Raw genomic sequence first — 15,737 nt, 5'->3', positions numbered from 1 at the left:
ATCTCTGAAGGGCCTTTCCAGAGCTCCCCATGGACTCAACTAAAGCCTCCACTGAGACTGAACTGTAGCTCGACCTCCCGCTCTACAGAATCCTGCTCCCTTCCTTTCTCTTCCCTTCCAGAGGTGTTGATCCCAAGAGTTCTCCCTAAGAGACTTCCTGAACCCTCACCTCACTCTCAGAGTCTGCTCTCAGGGTATCCAATCTTAAACACAAGCTAACTGGGCCTATGATGTTAATGTGAGGGTACTAATGACTCCTAGGGGGAGGACAAGTAGTGAACAGAAAGGGGCAAGAAGAAAAACTTCTGGGTGATGATAAAAATTTGTTTTTAATCTGGAAGCTGATTGTATGCCTCTGTTCCAATGGGAAAAATTCATTTACTTGCATCTATGAAAGATGTGCTTTTTCTTTTAATGCTTCTGTAACTCAAATAATATGTACTTTTTCATATATACTTTCTCATATACATTATATTTCAATGTGAAGTTAAAAGAAAATAAGACAAATTAGGAAACAATCAGAATGGGACAGAATCTTAAAGAACACTTAGTCCTACCTACACCACTTACTGTGCACTCAAACATAGTCTAGAGAGGTCTCAAGAAATCTAATGTGAGATTGCAAACCAGCTGGTGGCAACCCAGACCCAGAACTGTGCCTGGACTCCTCGACAACAGTCTTGTATTATTTCCACTAGACCATGCTCTTGCGGGTAGTGAGCAGAGTTGAATCTGAGGCCAGGGAAGGACTTGCTGCAGCTAGCATATTGATACGGTTCAGGACACACTACTCCAAAATACGGCACCTTGGCATTTGAGAAAACAGCAGAAGAAAGCAAGCCACTCTCACCTTGCCCTAAGGCAGTCATACAACCTAGCAGATCTTCTCCTGAAGTAGGTCAAAAGACTCTCATTCCAGAGGTGCCCTCCCTATACCTTGAGGAAAGGAATGTGCCTATCTCTGAAAACACAAGGACATAGAGAAGAATTTAAACAAACAGGCTTTGTCCAGCTCCCCTCTTTAACAAAGACCTAGAACGCTGGTAACAGGACAAGATCAGTGTTGTTGTTGTGTCTGCAATGTGGCCAGCAGTTACAAGAGGAGCTGTGGCATACCTTCCCAACCATGCCCAGCCCTGTCTGCAGGGAACATCCCCTACTTCACAACTGGGACCAAGACCCACAAAAGCAAGTGAAACCTCTTCCCACCTTTCCTTTCTCAAGGCTGCCCCTAACATCCAGGGAACATCCCTAACAAGCAGGAGAGTATGTCATGTATGCTAAATGTTTGGAACAGGCCTACAGAGCAGAGAAAAAGCAATCAGACGGTGACACTAGCTGTGTTAGTAAGAGTGGCTTTAACACTGCTGCAGTGAAAATCTTACAAGCAGTCTACCTCAGTTGGTCCGGCATACATCATAGGAGATGGGAAGATGGCCACCACTGTTGTTTCAGGATTCAGAACTCCTTCCTCCAACACTGCAGCATGCTGCTTCATACGCCACATCAAAGGAACATCGTCATCCTTTGTCCAGCCACCCAAAGGGTGGAGGAGGAGGACGGGGCGCCGGTAACCCCTCTCTAGAAGTTGCTTATGGGTATCCTGCATTAACAGGGCATGTCCATTGTGTACTGGGTTGCGTAGTTGAAATGCAAAGACAGCATCTGAAAAGAGAATTTCCAGAGTTAAGAATAGCATGTTTCTAACAGATTACTTTCCAAAGGATATGCAATTTTTCTTAAAATACCTTTTGTTATGGTGATAGAAGAGGGTCAGAATTGAGAATAGATTGGTAAAGATGTGCTATTTGGCTTACAGATTGTTAGAAGAGAGAGGCTGTTCCTCTCCCTGAGTCGAGCTTGGATCAGCATGGCATGATGCTTTGTCAGGTATTGTGAGGGCGGCGAAATACAGAGCTCCTCTAACTGGATTGGAAAGGTTTCCTGCTAGCAAGCACCACGTAGGAATGAACCCAGGGTTGTAAGCAGGAGATAAGGAGTTAACCAGTTTCATCTGTCTAGCAGTTTTCATTGTTTTAAGGGATATTGTTGTTGGTAAACTATAATCCAAAATTCAGACCTTCGATCATAAAACAAAGTATGGTTCTAGTCGAGCAAAGTAATCGTAAGTGAGCATATTTGGACAGTAAGTAAATTTTTGAAACTACAGATATATTTCTCTACTTTTCTGTCTCCCTTAGTAAAGCATTATCTTAGGTACTTGATACTTAGGATTAAGCAAATCCTTGATACTTAGGATTAAGCAAACATATGCAAACTCAGAAATCAGAAAACTGGTAAAAAAAAATGTACTGCTTTGACCATTTAGGATAACATGACCTACACTTCTACTATACAATATTAAGTAAATCATACTTATCTGAGGATATGTAATATAACAATCATGGATTTATAAGAATTACTTTCTTGCATTCATGGGAAATGAGAGCAATCATCAGACTTTCTGGTCCTAATATCCTGGATCCACTGCTTACCATAGATAAACGTTTTTGGTCTGTGCCTCAGTTACCCACCAGATCAATCCCTCCAAAGGACCTAAGATAATGCTTTACTAAGGGAGACAGAAAAGTAGAGAAATATATCTGTAGTTTCAAAAATTTACTTACTGTCCAAATATGCTCACTTACGATTACTTTGCTCGACTAGAACCATACTTTGTTTTATGATCGAAGGTCTGAATTTTGGATTATAGTTTACCAACAACAATATCCCTTAAAACAATGAAAACTGCTAGACAGATGAAACTGGTTAACTCCTTATCTCCTGCTTACAACCCTGGGTTCATTCCTACGTGGTGCTTGCTAGCAGGAAACCTTTCCAATCCAGTTAGAGGAGCTCTGTATTTCGCCGCCCTCACAATACCTGACAAAGCATCATGCCATGCTGATCCAAGCTCGACTCAGGGAGAGGAACAGCCTCTCTCTTCTAACAATCTGTAAGCCAAATAGCACATCTTTACCAATCTATTCTCAATTCTGACCCTCTTCTATCACCATAACAAAAGGTATCACAGGAAGACTGTGGCATCCTACTTAACTGGGATTTTTTGTTTTCGTTTTGCCACATCATGTAAAATCCAAGATTTACAGCATGATCATTACTCTTGGAAGTTCCTCACGTTACCTTTATACATAAACAGAACAGGGCTGGTTTTCACAAAGGAAATAGCTGATAGAACATTAGGTCCAAAAAACAGAAAAGTCTTGATATACAAGCATTTAAAAATATTTTGCTTTGGGATGGGAGGAGGGAAATAGACCTAACATTTTTCTATCCTTCTCAATGTACTTCACATTTTGTTTTACATATGGACATCAAAGATGCCAAAATATCCCTTTTGACCACTAGAACTACATATATATATGTATATATATAATATATACGTATATATAATATATATGTATATATATAATATATATGTATATATTATATATATGTATATATAATATATACGTACATATAATATATATATTATATATAATATATATGTATATATAATATATATATTATATATAATATATATGTATATATAATATATATGTATATATAATATATATTATATGTATTATATATATGTATTTATATATATGTATATATATAACATATATGTATATATATTATATATGTATATATAATATAAATATATATGTATATATAATATATATGTATTATATATATGTGTGTGTATATATATATACACACACACATACACACACACACATAAACACACACACATCTCTTAGTTTTGTCCACTTTTTTTTTTTTTTGTAGGACCATTGTTTGGTCCTACAAACAATGACTACCCAGTGGCAAGAAGCAAAACAAAAGCCCATACATTCTAAATACCATTCCCCACTTACATAAACCATAGCTCCTTGGCAAATGGCAGCTTTTAGAGCTGGGGCAAGAAAAGTACAACATGAGCTGGGGCAAGAAAAGTACAACATGAGCTGGAACACCTTTTTGCACCATTAAGAAGGGAAGTGCTCAAAGAATAATGGGGACATCTGAGGAAGGCTCATCTGACAGACCACAGTCTACACACTGGTGAATAAAGCCACACTATGACAACAGCAAGAACAGGCGCTGCCCTCCCTGTCAAGCCCCTCCCAACCCTGCTCTCAGGTGCCTGAGGTCACTGAGCAGAGCCCTAGGTACTAGTGATTTACAAACCTGGGTCTTCTGACCAGAACTCTACCCAAGCTCAGACTACTGTCTCCCCAACTGCCTCTTAGTGCTCCACAAGCGCCTCACCAGCAATTCACCATTACCTACCTCAGAGGCTCAGCTTCCTTTCTTGCCCTCCACATGTAATGAGTCCCTTCTGTTCCCCACATCTCATTTGCAGCACATTAATTACCAGCACACTCAGCCTTCATCATCTCTTCACAAGGTCTGTCTTCAAATAGGTCTTCTTCCTCTACCCAACTTTACACGACAGCCAGTGACAGGGAAGAAACCCACCAGGGACAGGATGCAAATGCAGTTGGAGACATGCTGAGCCTGAGGGAGTAGTGAAACTGGCCTGCCCTCCTGGGGCTTGCAGTCTAGTCAGAGCAGGGGAGCAAAGACGTTCCCTAAGAGAATAAATACACGTTAAAAGGAATATAGTTCCTTCAACTCCGGCAGGACATGACAATATTCCTTCACTTACTCCTCTACACTATTACCACAAGACTGGTGACAGCACTATCACAGTGTGGAGGACCGAGTTAGGGAAGGAAAGAATGGGCGTCTTCACCTATACATGACACTGCTGGACTGGATTCATTGATTCAACCAATTCCTTCCTGTTCCATCAACAGTGAGGATGAAATGCAAGCCAAATTCAAATGGCACTTTCCTGATTTAAGTGGTCCTTACCTCTCTACTGACTGACATAAAAATCTACACCACTTAAGGCCTTCCAACCCTGGCAACAACCTTTTATATGTCATCTGTCTCTCTATGCTTTTTTTTTTTTAAGTGAAAACCAATAAAATTTAATGAGAAAATCATCCATAAACGCACTGTCCTGAAAGCACAGTCTTTTGTTTTGTGCAACCTTCCAGTTTTTCTCTTTGTTGCATACATTTTTACACAGCTATAATCAAACATATGACATTTCTATTCCGCTTGGCCATTCTGGTCTAACCACCTGTTTCTGACATCTTGTGGTCCTCTTGGAGCCACAAGGCTTACTGCTGGGCCCTATGAAATTCCTTCTTAACAGACTCACTGGAAGCTTACCCCTACACCTGGGTTCAATTACCGCACACATACAGATGGCTTCTCTTAGCCACATCTCTAAGTCCTTCCTTCCAGTTCACCGGACAGACGTATTACAAAAACTATTTCAATATACATTGCTCATTACCTACCTCTTTCCCTCAATTCTTCTACCTTTCCTATTACTGTCACATCTCAAGCCAAATTTGGGTCTGGCCCCCAAAGCCTATTCCTTCTCCTGTACTGCATGTCTATGTGAAGGAACTTCCCAGCAGAGCAAGTCCTCTCCCCTTCCTCTGGATTTCCTATCACCTAGTCCAGGAGCCAATACACTAAGGAAACAAGTAAAGTCTGGATCCCTTTCCTTCCTGCAGGTAGAAGAGGAAGAAGAAAGTGAAGAAAGTTTTCCTGAGCATATATGTGTGACAAGGAAGGAAATGAAGATATCAGCATTCCCTGAACACATGTAGGACAAGCCACAGGCCGCTTCATCTAGAGGCGTTGCCAGCAAGGACTGTCATGACACAATGCAGAGCGACCCAGACTCTACTCTTTCCAAGCTGAGTATCCAAAGACAACTGCAACTCAGCAAATAAATGAATGAGGTGATGAGCAGGGCAGTGCTCCTAAATCCTAGTCACCCTTCCTCAAACTTCCCAGAACTGTGCTTCACATCCCAGCCCACAGCAAGCGCCCCAGTATCCACCCCAACCACTGAACATAGAATTACAACATCTTCTTGCTTCTTTCCTCTTAACTTCACTGTAAGACTGCGCTACATAGAGCAGTAATTAATAATTCCTTTCTTCCCTCCCACCCAAGGTTTCTATCTGCCTCTCTGCCCTAAAGCTCCAAGAACAGACACTTCTGATTTTCCCTAAATCAATATAGTAGCTAAACAAGACAATGGTTCTAGGGTTGCTAGAGTTGTGTGTGTGCTTAATGTTTGTTTTTGTGGGAGTTTTTGTGAAGGGACCTGGAATAACAAAGCAATTTGATCTCCCCTCCTCCCTTGGGATTATCATAAACTAACAGTCTCTCTTTTACTCAAACTGCTTAAGACAGGGGGGAGAAATAAAGGAATAAGAGATGGGTCCCTTGAACAAATATAAAGATATTAGAATTTTTCACAAACTGATAAATTCATATTCTAAAGTATGGCAGCAATGAACTACCTTCTATTCTCATGACTAAAAACACTTCCAAATTAAAGTAAGATGTTCACTATAAAGCTTTGTGCCAACTGGGTTCCATGCCACTTATTTGCCATTCCCCTCCCCATCTATTCTCTGATGTCCTGGGGCAGGGAGCACAGGTGTCCCTCAGGGCTTCCCCTAGAAGGGGCTGTTGTCCTTCTGCCTTGAGAGTGGAGGCATTAGCAGGCAACCAGAGGATGGATGGAGAAAAGCTTTCGGGGAGCTCTTCTCCCCACTATCATCTGCCTCAGCACTGTGATTCTGGCTGTGCCAGTGACCCTGCAACCAGCTTCTGCCCAGTGGCCCTCCCACAGCTGCAGCTCCCACCTGGCTTCAGAAACACTGCTTCCTGTTCTCACCCCTTTGGGACTGGCTAACACTACCCAATGCCACTAGTCCCCAGATACCTCAGCAATTCCTTGTAGTTTCCCTTAACTCTGACCACCTTTCTTTAAATACTTGCTTCACTGAATTATGCTCAAAGCCTCATCTGAGTGTGCCTTCTGCTTCCTGCTGGGAGCTGACTGACACAGGTTCCCCTCACCCAATCTCAGCTCTCTGGCTTGCTGCCACTTATCATCGAGATCCACTATCTACTTCAGAGCCAAACATAGATCTGCTTCTGCCTCAGCTTTCTCATGTATCATCCTCAACTTTACTTAAAACATTCTTCTGATGTCTCCATTTACTCACTTAAAATGTGGTTTGTAATTCAGCAACGCTATAAAGCTTTCTCAGATTTATTCAACACTGTACTACCACACACTAGTCTGAAAGAAATTATGTCAACTCTTCCCTTTGCAATCAGCAGGACACCAATATTCTATGTTTAATAAACACTAACAGGCTCTTACTTGGCTTAAGTGAAATGCATTCTTCCCCTCCAGGATATTGGTCAATCATTGGTAATTCAAAGAACTTGCCATCTGGAAATGTATCACCTTGCAATCACCTTTAATGTGGGTATTAAAGACTTCTCAATCCTTCCCAGCTACAGAATGGTCTAAGAACAGCCAAACTGATAGTGCTGTGCACAGGACAATAGCCCACATGGGGTAATCAAAGTACTTCTAAGATGAGGGGAGGAGAAGGAGGAAGAGGTAAGAAAAGAAATCTTAGATTAAGAAAATAAATAAATAAATTCCCTGCTTTCTCTCCCCTGAACACATCAGAACTGACTTGTTATTGGCTTCCTAAAAGAGTGAACAAGAACTACAAAGTAAACTCCTCGGTCTGTTGCTTATTTGCCTCAGTATAAAAATGGAAAAAATAAAATAACACTCTAATTTTTGTTGTTTGATGTAAGGCTAATAACTGGCTCTCAGCTACTTTAAACAAAGTTGAAATCATTCATTATGCAACATATTCTCTAAATGACTTAAAATGTTTGGCTCACAAAGAAGAGTGCAAAACAGATGTAATATGAAAGTCCCTAATTATGAATAATTCCTTGATAAGACCCTTTCAACAGTGCCAACAATTAATTTACTAACATCAGTTCCAGATACGAATTCAAATTTTGGCAAACATTTAAATAACATGGTCACAGCAAGTCCTCCATTAAACATGTTTCTGTTCACCAGCAGAAAAGGGAAGTGTACATATAATAAACTACCAGATGCTTCTGGTTGCAAATCACAGAAATCCCAACTAAAAGTATCTTAAATAATTTGAATATATGTTATCTCTTTGAATAAGAAATCTGGAGATAAATGACTCCATGGTTGGATGAGAAACTCACAGCATAAGGAAAAAACTTAGCATATTTGGAATTTTCATGAATACAAGAATGGTTGCAGGAACTCCAAACATCCAAAACAGGAAGAAAGAGAAGGGTGAAAAAAACAGAATTTGTCTGGCATAAGCCAAACTGTTGAAAAGAAAATCTTTCCTGAAAACCCTCTTCCTTAGATCTCAATGGCCAGAAATGACTTAATGCACTGACCCTTAAATCACACACTGACAAAAAAGAGTGGGGCATCATTATTAACTTGTATCAATCATTATTCATTCCTGTATACTGGGCCTAAAACATCTTAGCAAAAAAGAAGAGAAATGAGCTGTTATACAGGCAGTACCAAGTATAGCACTCAAAGAAGTTTCTGTATCAGTAATTTAAGCCAAATATTTGCTTCAAATTCAGGAGTAAAGTATAAAAGGGGAAAAGGGATCCCGCACTCAAAAACCCTAAAGGAGCCAAGAAAGAAATGTGAATGAGTTAAGCAGACTAGGTAGGAGCTATGGAGCACTGAAGAGTGGGTGGCCCATCTGAGGCCTCCAGTTCTTAACCCATTTTATTAAGTTCATAACACTTCAAATTTCAGCAGTCTACAGCAGAACTTAGGTATAAACAGATAATTCTTGCTCTAAACTTCACATGAATAAAGTCTAGCTTCAGTTCACACAACAAAAATTAAGGCACCTGTATTACCATGTTGCTATGAAGAAATGCCCAAGACCAGGTAATTTACAAAGAAAAGAGGTTTAATTGACTCACAGTTCCACACAGCTGGGGAGGCCTCAGGAAACTTACAATCATGGTGGAAGGGGAAGCAAACATGTCCTTCTTCACATGGTGGCAGAAGAGAGAATGAGAACCAAGCAAAAGGGCAAGCCCCTTATAAAACCATCAGACCTTGTGAGAACTTACTATCACGAGAATAGCACGGGGGAAACCACCCCCATGATTCAATTACCTTCCACTGGGTCCCTCCCATGACAGGTGGGGATTATGGGAACTACAATTCAAGATGAGATTTTGGAGGACACAGCCAAACCATATCAACAACTTAATCTCTTACTACATACCAGTACAGTTTAAAGTGCCTCACACATCTTATCTCATTTCACTTTTTAAAGTAAAATGTTATGCTTTAGGTACCATCAATATCCTCATCAATTGTCCATGAGCCTTAGAGAGAAAAGTAATTTCCCCACAAACACATAACTGCTAGGTGGTGAGGCAGAGTCTAAACACAGAACTCTGAATGCCTACCAGGAGCATTCTGGAGTTCACCAACACTAACACAAACACAAACGAAATGCCTGCTCTTTCCCAGTTGTTCTGTAGTTGCTTGGAACGAGGGCCTCTGGTTCACAAACATGGTTTGGTGGCCAGCTATATACCCCAAAAAGGCAAACACATTCACCTGCCCTTTCTCAGCCACATCCATCTGATTTCTACACAGAAAATTTGAAAGAGAGCAGCATCAGTGCTTAGGGCCAAACCATCTCTGCAGTGGGTGGGAATTAATTAGGAGCATAACTGCAGGATGCTTCCAATTTTAAGGCTTAAAAAGGCCTCCCCAAATCTACAGTGAATGCTGTTCCCTGATACAGAACCTTGAATTTGCAGGTATAGAAAGAGTATGGGTGCACCAAGGTAAGCACATAATTTACCCACCTCTGTGTCAAAGACCTAATAGCAAGAAGTTTGATATAAAAATCCTGTCCCGGAGTGCTTTATAATATAGAAAGCAGTATTATAAAGAACAGCATCTGTAGCTTCTCTATTCTGCTCTTAAACAACTTTTTCTGTTATTGTTTAATGTCTCTCTCTTCTATACCATAAGCTCCTAGAGTATTTATTTATGGATCTTCAGCACATGGCATACTGGCATATAAAGATCTACAAACATTTTTTAAATGAAGTGAACATGATAAAAGTTCCATCGTTCCATTATTTGCTGCGATACATGACATTCATACATTGGAAGTACACAGTATATATTTGGTGATGTTAGGCTTAACCAGCTGATTCTTCCTTGTTAAGTTTCTTTTACTTCTGTAATTCTATACCAAAAATTTGTACCCAAAGACAGTTTGATGAATTGTTTTGAGAAGTATTTCTACACACAGTGTTGTTTCTTTTAATTTTTGCTTTAAACAACTTTCTCTATTGTTTAAATCATGGTTGTATATCATTGGTACAATGGTATGATACAATGGTCATGTATCATTATTTGCTGTGACACATCACCAAATATATACTGTGCACTTCCAATATATGAATGTCAAGTAAAACATTCGGAGATACATGACATTCATATATATATATATGAATGTAAAACACTGACATATAAAGCATATATATATGAGTGAATTATTCAAATAATATTCTATAGTTCCATTCAGCTTTAACATGCGAGTTTTGTAATAAACGAAAGGTAAATTCTGTATTAGCATCTAGCTTCCAAAGTATTCAAAATAATGTCAAATCAAATTATATCAATATAATGAAACTACACAGGCTAGTTTTGATTGACTACCTTTCTTTACATATTCCACTGCTATATTTACCTGTACTCATCATTGTTTTACATTTTAGTAAGCACTGGAAAAAATCTTCTAGAACTTTATCTCCAAGCCGACCTATATTAGGTAATTAAATCCATGTCTCACCAGCATTCATATCTTTAAATTTCTGCTTTAGCTCAGTAGGAGTAAGACGATACTGATCAAGACCATCATTCCAATAAACTCGATCCAAGACTTGAAGATCTCCTCCAATCAGCCAATCTCCTTGTTCCATAACCATCTAATAGGAAAAAAAAAATTTTTTTAATGGAAACCGAGATCAAAATAAGTAAAAACATTTCTCACATAAGCTAAATACAGTCGTTGTAAGCCACTCTCATCTTAAATGAGGTAAATCTGACTTATCAACTAAATTGACATTAGAGATGCTATAAAATTAGAATCGATTTTGTGATTTCCCAGAAAACTTGTGAATAACTATCTTTACATATGAAAGGCAAACAAAAGCGATGTGAATAATTATACCTTTTCAAGTAACAAAAACATTCTTTTCATTATTATCGTACATTGATTAACAGAACAATTTGTAGCCCTGGGTCACCCCACACTCTGTGTTCTCCAATCCTAACCTTTTGAAGAATTAATGATCACTGAGTTAGATGCAAATTCATGCTTTCCAATCTCCATACCACCTCAAATTTCTTACAATTTTACTACTTTCTTTCCCTGCATCTGAAAGGAGGAGCTATTACCCTCCAGGGCCTGTTCATCTTCACAAGGCAGCTCCAGCCCTACTTCTCCCCATGAGGCTTTGGCTTATGTGCCAACAACGCGCCCAGCTTCTTTCTCAGTCTACCTTAACACACCTAATAACTGACAGAAATTTGACTTCAGTAACATTCCACATACAACATATATATATAAAATAAATGAGGTACTTTGAAGAGAAATTATATTTCACTGCTTTCACATCAAACCACCCTGGTGAGGGCTCCCTTAGCCTCTACCTCACACACTCATTGTAAGTACATTCCTAAGCACACGACAAGACTGTATACTCCAAGAGCTGAAACACTGTGCCGGTGGTGTCCCTGGCCCTGCATTCCCAGCATCAGCACCTAGCCCAGTGCCACGTATATAACAGAGATTTAAAATACGTTTGTTGAATAAATATTTATCTGGACCAAAATGACAAGAGCATAAACACTCATCACACGTAAGGTCCAATCTCCATTCTGCAAAACATTAACAATTCCAATGAAAAGTCAATACACAGAAAATGCCCACATTTCAGCACAAACATCACTGGCAAATCAAGATAAAATGCAGCGAGGTTTTTTCAGCACCTTAATATAGGGGTGGTTCTTGCACGTTGTTCCCCACTGTCGGGCACAGCGCTCCTCTTTCCTGTGCTCAAAAAACTCTGGATTGCGAAGAATGGCCACTCGGCGGCCCTCATACATCAGAGCAAATGCTGTACAGCCATCCAGCCTCTCTTTATCTTCATGAGTCGCAGTCAGAACTATAGGTACTGACAAGTTAATGACACCTCCTGCAGAGCACAAAAGAACATGAAGCACACAGCTTAGATTACTCAACAGGCTTTACTTACATCCACCTTTCACTTCAGGGGACACTTTTCAAATAATAAAAGGCTGTGGGTCCGGTGGCAGTATTCAACTAGTACCTGGCACAGAAAAACGAAAAGACAGAACAAGCTACAAGGTCAGCGAGAATGAGAAACGACCTCCCAAGTTAAAAAAAAAAAAAAAAAAGCAAAAATTAAAAGAATCAAACTGTCTTTGGGTACAACATTTTGGTATAGAATTACATAAGTAAAACAAACTGTTTAACAAGAACGAATCAGCTGGTTAAGCCTAACATCACCAAATATATATTGTGCACTTCCAATATATGAAAGAGACAAAGAACTACGTTTCTGGGCCTTTTCAGGAAAAACTTAAATCCTTATTGATAACAGGATGACATAATAACTACAATTTATGTGGCAAGTTGATTAAGTATACTTGAGTATCCTTGAGATAGGAAGACAGAACTACCCAAAAAGTTTTTTTTTAATACAGTCAAATTCAAACTGATATCAGCTATCACTAACCAAGAAATAAAGACAGTAATGGCTGCATTTAAACCAAAATGTGTTGTCAGTGATACTAAAGGCACAGTCTCAGCATGCAGCCTTGCAAGCTGTAAAAATCTTTTTTCTACTCATCGTCTATGGGTTGGAAAAGTAAAGTGTGCTCTCACATTCATATTTGGACTATTTATATGCTAAATAAATCATATTTTTTTGGACATCATGGCATATCTTCTTTGAACAAAAGATGTCAATGAGAGTAACGATAACTGCTTGGCTGCTTTTCAAATTACTACCACTAGGTAAAGTGTAACATGGAAAATGAATAGGTAGATTTGCACCAAGCCCAAGACTAAATCATTATAAAGGAGGTAGTCCACAAGACTTTGCAATTAGTTCCAAGGAAGAAAATCAAAATGCATTATTTAATCCTTATGTTCCTGTGATAAAGTTTCTTGAGAAGAATGATTAGAAATTATGTTTTCTAATATCTATTTCACCACCCAGTTTAAAGAAGTCACAAAACAAAAAACTTGGTAGCAATTATAGTAGGGTTCTGTGACATTTAAAAATATTTTCATAAGGTAGTAAATTAATCTTACCAACAGTATACAACACAAAATTAAAGGCTGCTGGATTATAATGATAATATATTGGACATCTTTTTTTTTTTTTTTTTTTTTTTTTTGAGACAGAGTCTCATCCTTTTGCCCAGGCTGGAGTATGGTGGTGCCATGATCTTGGCTCACCACACCCTCCACTTCCTAGCTTCAAGCGATTCTCCTGCCTCAGCCTCCCAAGTAGCTGGGATTAGAGGCACACGCCACCACACCTAGCTAAATTCTGTATTTTTAGCAGAGACAGGGTTTCACCATGTTGGCCAAGTTGGTCTTGAACTCCTGACCTCAGGTGATCCACTTCCCTCAGCCTCCCAAGTGCTGAGATTACAGGCGTGAGCCACCGCGCCTGGCCGACATCAATTTGTTTGATGTCAAATTTTTGTTAATGTTTTAAAATAGGAAGGACCACATTTTTAGCCACATATTTCAGAATTCCTTAACTAGGACTCCACAATTCCTCATTAGAAGGCTCAAGCATGGGCTTCAGTACTGCAAAACGCAGCACGTACATGCCCTGGGTGGGAAGCGGCTTTCCACAGTGATCAGGCAAAAACAGCATAGAATAACTGTATGTGTTTTACAATCCATCCTCGGCCCTGATCCCCAGATTTTCCCTCTCTCTCTGCAATAAATAAGAGTCAGGAAAGGGAAAAACGAAAAGGAGATCTCATGATTCACTTAAATAAAGTGTTCGGTACTGATATAACTTAGTCTTATAATGCTACCTCTATTAAGATGTTACCCTACTACTTTTTGTAAACAGTGAAAAATCTCTGCAACTATGTAATTTCTCTTCCATATGCAATATAATTTTGAATGTAAAATGTCTTACCATCCAGAAGACAATCAAAATGAAGGCACTGCAAGTACTCCCTCTCTCTCATAAAGCCATTCAATGGGGTTGCCCAACCTTCTGCCAAAACCTGCACCCACTGCATATCCACCTAGTAAATTTGAAAGTAAAGCAAAATTTTCTATTGCATGTATATATGAGCAAAGGCAGTGATGATCTTTAGGAATTTAATTTTGAAAGCAACAGAAACAAACAGTGTAAAGATGAGTATAGATTATACCAAACTAACAAAGAATAAGGGCACTAGGAAAATATTTCCTTCTCCTATTAAATTTAAATAACATTAGGCCTCCAAGTATTTCTAATAAGGACAGCCTCTCCTAAACTAGTGGTTCTCAAACTTTACCTCAAACCCCTGGAAAGCTTGCTAAAATGATGACTGCTTCATCTGCAGAGTTTCTAATTCAGTCAGTTTGCTGTGGGGCCCATGAATATTTCTAAAATGTTCCCAGAAAATTATAACAGTGATGATCTAACACTTGGATAACCACTCTCCTTAACCAAGAGAAGCTTTACGGCCAGAGGAGGTGGCTCACGCCTGAAATTCCAGCACTCTGGAGGCCAAACAAAGCAGGCAGATCACCTGACATCAGGAGCTCAAGACCAGCCTGGCCAACATGGTGAAACCCAGTCTCTACTAAAAATACAAAAAATTAGCCAGGTGTGGTGGCACATTCCTGTAGTCCCAGCTACTTGGGAGGCTGAGGCATGAGGATTGCTTGGGCCAGGAATTGCTTAAGCCCAGGAGGCAGAGGTTGCAGTGAGCTGAGATCACGCCACTGCACTCCAGCCTGGCAGCCTGGGCAGTAGGGTGAGACCATGTCTAAAAAAAAAAAAAAAAAAAAGAAAGAAAGAAACTTTAAATAAAATATTTTCCAAGAAGTCTCTTACCCATGACAGAGTACTCTTCATTTTACCAAGACTATTATTTCTTGAACTTTGAGATTTCTAGCATATCCCATCAGAACGTCAAAGGACCAATGAACAATGTACTTATCGTTAATGTAAGCTGGATATGCTCATTTTTTAACTGCGCATACAGCAGTGGCTCTCCAATGAGAAAGATAAAGCACCTGGCCGAGTGGAGCACAGTAAAATGCAGCCTACTGTTTATTCCCAGAGTATGTTTGCCAATGTGTTCCACTGCAAAATCAATTCACAGGAAAAAAAATTGTATTCATGAAGAAAATTTTTTTTTTCCAAAACCTTTGATGGTGGCTACTACTTGTCTCTACTGGAATTCAATTCTAGACAGTATCTGTTAGGGACTGAACGTCTGTGTCCTCTCAAAATTCCTATATTGAAGGCCTAACCCCAATGCTACCATACTTAGAAATAAGCATGTGAGGTGGTGCAAAGAATAGCAGTGTGCCTTCCAGATGCTCTGCCAATTGAAGAAATTTGAGAACCAATGAACCAAAAAAACATTCCATTTAGAAAAAGCTACTGTCTTTCTGGATTCTACAATCTGACATGTAAATTCATAG

At 39.4% G+C, this 15,737-nt stretch overlaps 1 protein-coding gene across 9 annotated transcripts in view; it reads right to left on the bottom strand.

Annotated features, from left to right (window-relative positions):
* Window positions 1-15,737, bottom strand: part of PAPSS1 (3'-phosphoadenosine 5'-phosphosulfate synthase 1) — a 107,256-nt gene that overhangs the window by 30,112 nt on the left and 61,407 nt on the right. For all 9 annotated transcript variants that reach the window (XM_055296805.2, XM_063611115.1, XM_063611114.1 and 6 more), the window contains 4 exons: window positions 14,230-14,341; window positions 12,029-12,234; window positions 10,827-10,962; window positions 1,397-1,665 (listed from right to left, as the gene is read on the bottom strand). In XM_055296805.2, the coding sequence (XP_055152780.1) occupies window positions 1,397-1,665; window positions 10,827-10,962; window positions 12,029-12,234; window positions 14,230-14,341 (723 nt within the window). The remainder of the gene's footprint in view (window positions 1-1,396; window positions 1,666-10,826; window positions 10,963-12,028; window positions 12,235-14,229; window positions 14,342-15,737) is intronic.

The sequence above is a fragment of the Symphalangus syndactylus genome, chromosome 10, assembly GCF_028878055.3.
Source record: "Symphalangus syndactylus isolate Jambi chromosome 10, NHGRI_mSymSyn1-v2.1_pri, whole genome shotgun sequence".
Classification (NCBI taxonomy): Eukaryota; Metazoa; Chordata; class Mammalia; order Primates; family Hylobatidae; genus Symphalangus; species Symphalangus syndactylus.
This window is presented reverse-complemented; position numbering and strand designations above follow the sequence as displayed.